The sequence below is a fragment of the Electrona antarctica genome (genome assembly GCF_951216825.1).
Source record: "Electrona antarctica genome assembly, chromosome: 7".
Lineage (NCBI taxonomy): Eukaryota > Metazoa > Chordata > Actinopteri > Myctophiformes > Myctophidae > Electrona > Electrona antarctica.
In genome coordinates, this window is record NC_136812.1 from 12238550 (window position 1) to 12241960 (window position 3411).

The 3411-nt window shown below is 44.2% G+C and overlaps 1 protein-coding gene across 1 annotated transcript; it reads left to right on the forward strand.

Annotated features, from left to right (window-relative positions):
• Nucleotides 1-435: 435 nt before the first annotated feature.
• sox2 (SRY-box transcription factor 2) lies at nt 436-2798 on the forward strand. The gene has a single exon (XM_079505123.1). It carries the CDS (start codon nt 811-813, stop codon nt 1786-1788), a length of 978 nt encoding a protein of 325 aa, XP_079361249.1. The 5' UTR covers nt 436-810; the 3' UTR covers nt 1789-2798.
• The last annotated feature ends 613 nt before the right edge of the window (nt 2799-3411 follow it).

The following is a 3411-nucleotide window of genomic DNA, read 5'->3' on the forward strand; positions in this document are numbered from 1 at the left end:
ATATACGTATTGCTATATCATCAGGAAACTCTTTGCCATATTTAAACAGAATTACAACAAAGTTTGCAATGTGCATTTTCCACACTTACCAAACAATATCTACACTTTAATCTCCTATACAGCAGCGCATGCCTTTGTATCAAATCTCCCTCGACATTAGTCTGGATATATGTTTTTAGAATATTCCTAGAGAAATATTTCCATAAGCTTGGAGATGGTAAATAGTGTATACTTGCATGGGCTCATATCGACAGCCTGAGTGTGATGGTGCTGCTGTGTGCTCAAACCCCGCCCTTTATGCTAAATAAATGCCTCCCATTGCCGTGTCAGGGGAGCAGGGCGCCTGTGATTGGCCAGGTCGAAGCCATATTATTCACTGACAGCCCCATCACATGAATGGTTGTCTATTAACTTGTTCAAAAACTATCTGGAGTTGTCAAGGCTCCGGCGAAGAGGGGGAAAAGTAGTTTGTTGATTCTTTTTCGGAGAAGCGACAGGAGAAGTTTGTGGACACAACATTGCAGGAACCTATTGGGAGTCTCTCTCTCTCACACACGCACACACACACTCACACACACACTCACGCTCACACACACACTAAAGGGAGCGAGAGTGAGAGTGTGTGGGGGGACACACACCACGGTTTGGTGATTGTTGTTGTTTTTTTGTGTGCAGTGAAAAGTTCCTGAGTAATCGACAGGTAACTTTAGCAGCGGCAGCAGCCTCTGTGCCACTACTTCCTACCTCTGGCTTTTGGAGTTTTCTCTGTATTTTTCGCTCTGTTTTGGAGTTCCACCTCAATCGCTCTGCATGATGTATAACATGATGGAGACCGAACTGAAACCCGCTCCCCAGACCAACACGGGGGGCCCGGGCAACACCGGCACCAACACGGGCACCAACGCGAAAAACAGCCCGGACCGGGTCAAGAGACCCATGAACGCTTTCATGGTCTGGTCCCGGGGCCAGAGGAGAAAGATGGCGCAAGAAAACCCCAAAATGCACAACTCTGAGATTAGCAAGAGGCTGGGCGCCGAGTGGAAACTTTTGTCGGAGAGCGAGAAGAGACCGTTCATCGACGAAGCCAAGAGACTGCGGGCCCTGCACATGAAGGAGCACCCGGATTACAAATACCGTCCCCGGAGGAAAACCAAGACCCTGATGAAGAAGGACAAGTACACGCTGCCCGGCGGGCTCCTGGCCCCGGGGGGCAACGGCATGGGCAGCGGGTCGCTCGGGGTGGGCGGTGGACTCGGCGGCGGCGTCAACCAGCGCATGGACAGCTACGCGGCGCACATGAACGGCTGGACCAACGGCGGCTACGGCATGATGCAGGAGCAGCTGAGCTACCAGCACCCGGGCCTCAACGCGCACAACCCGGGCCAGATGCAGTCCATGCACCGCTACGACATGTCGGCGCTGCAGTACAACACCATGGCCAGCTCGCAGAGCTACATGAACGGCTCGCCGACCTACTCCATGTCCTACTCTGGGCAGAGCACGCCGGGGGGCATGACCACGCTGGGCTCCATGGGGCCCGGCGGCGCCTCGGTGGTCAAGTCCGAGTCCAGCTCCTCGAGCCCGCCCGTGGTCACGTCGTCGTCGCATCGCGGCGGTGCCCCGCCGGGCTGCCAGAGCGGCGACCTCCGGGACATGATCAGCATGTACCTGCCCGGGGCGGAGGTAAGCGAGCAGACTGCCCAGACCAGGCTACACATGGCCGGGCATTACCAGAGCGCCGTGCCCGGCACGACGATCAACGGCACGATGCCACTAACACACATGTAATAATAATAATAATAATAATTAAAAAGAAAAGACAGACTACAGAAAGAGAAAACAAAACAAAAATAAATATGAACTTTTATAAGAGAAACTGTGGACTACTACTTTGGACTATTTTTGTACAGAAAAAAAAACACACACATCGGGGTGGGAAAAGTTGTATAGACCTCTCAAGGAAAAGAAAAACTCGACTCTTTTTTTTTTTCTTTCTTCTTCTTTTATTATTCTAAAGAACCGTTCAAGAGGACGTTTCCCCTTTCCAGTGGTGTATGAGTTTGGAAGAGTATAGAAAGTGGGAGTCGCAATCAAATGTTTTATTATTGCAATCACCTTTTGTACAGTATTTATCAAAGAAGCATAACAATCAGATGAAATGGTTTGTTACGCTACAAGAGGTTACATTTTTTTTTAAATAAAACGCCATTTCCGCAGGAAAAAAAGAGAATAACAGAATTGGAATTATAGGAGCGATCAGTTATGCTCCTTTTTAACTGCAGACATTTGAGAGAAATGGCCAGATTGCCGACATGCAGGTAAACCTGTTTTTCCTTTCAAAATCAATATAGCCTATACTAAAACGTTTTAATTTCGTTAAAGAAAATAGCATAAAAGGACATAAACGACAAAACGTATTTCTCTCACAGCTTAAAAAAAACAAACAAAACAAACATAGGTTGTTAATTTATATCTCCGTCTCCCACTTTTCATCTGTTTAGGTATGAAGCTTGTGCTTTTATTTTCTAATGAGTTGTACATTTTCTGTATATTTACTGTGATATTTTAAGTTTTTATTTCAAATTTTCATTCCCGTAGTTGTATTTTAAAAATGTGTGGCCTGTACTCAGAAGCCAACCACTCCATGTATATATATATACCGGAACTAATACCATCCTTATAACAGTTACAATTTCAACTGAGCTTTTTTTTATTTTGTTTCTATTTTTTTCTCCCTTTTTCTCCCCCCCAATATGCAGTTTGAAATGAATAAATTTTGGAAATTTGGATACTTGAAATTGTATGAGTTTGATTTTATTTCTCGTTCTCTCAATTTTATTCACGTGCAGATTGTCATATATATACCATGTTAAATTATCATGTAGCTTATTATGCTTAAATGTTCTTTGATATTATTGTATAGGACATATAAAGGATATAGCTTTCCAAACGTATATGAATAGGCTGTCACAGACATAATAGGCCTACAAAACAACATTTTGATGGACAGGGGGGAAAAATAATATATTAATATATTCCGTTTAAGATAATTTATAACAACCTATACTTTCTAATATTAACCAGACGAAATTCAAAGACACAACAAAAATATATAGCCACGTGTTTCTGCATGGTTTTATGGTTTGTTTTTAAATGGCCTATATATACTGCACACAGGACAGGGGTGTATACAATTTATTATATGCTGAAATGCTAAACCAGAGTTTATAATACTCAGGTTAACAACATGTTTATTTTCTATAGTGCAACACCACACCAGGTTTGCCTGTGGAGGGCTTTGGACGGTCCCTGCATGTCACACCGCAGTGAGTGAGTGTGTTGCCTGTTGCCTTTGAGAATTATAGCCTCAACAAGGGAAGAATTTTCCGACAAAATGTCGAAGAATCTAAA

Excerpts from the sequence above, each read along its gene's own strand:
- sox2 (XM_079505123.1), top strand. The coding sequence starts at position 811 with ATGATGTATAACATGATGGAGACCGAACTGAAACCCGCTCCCCAGACC.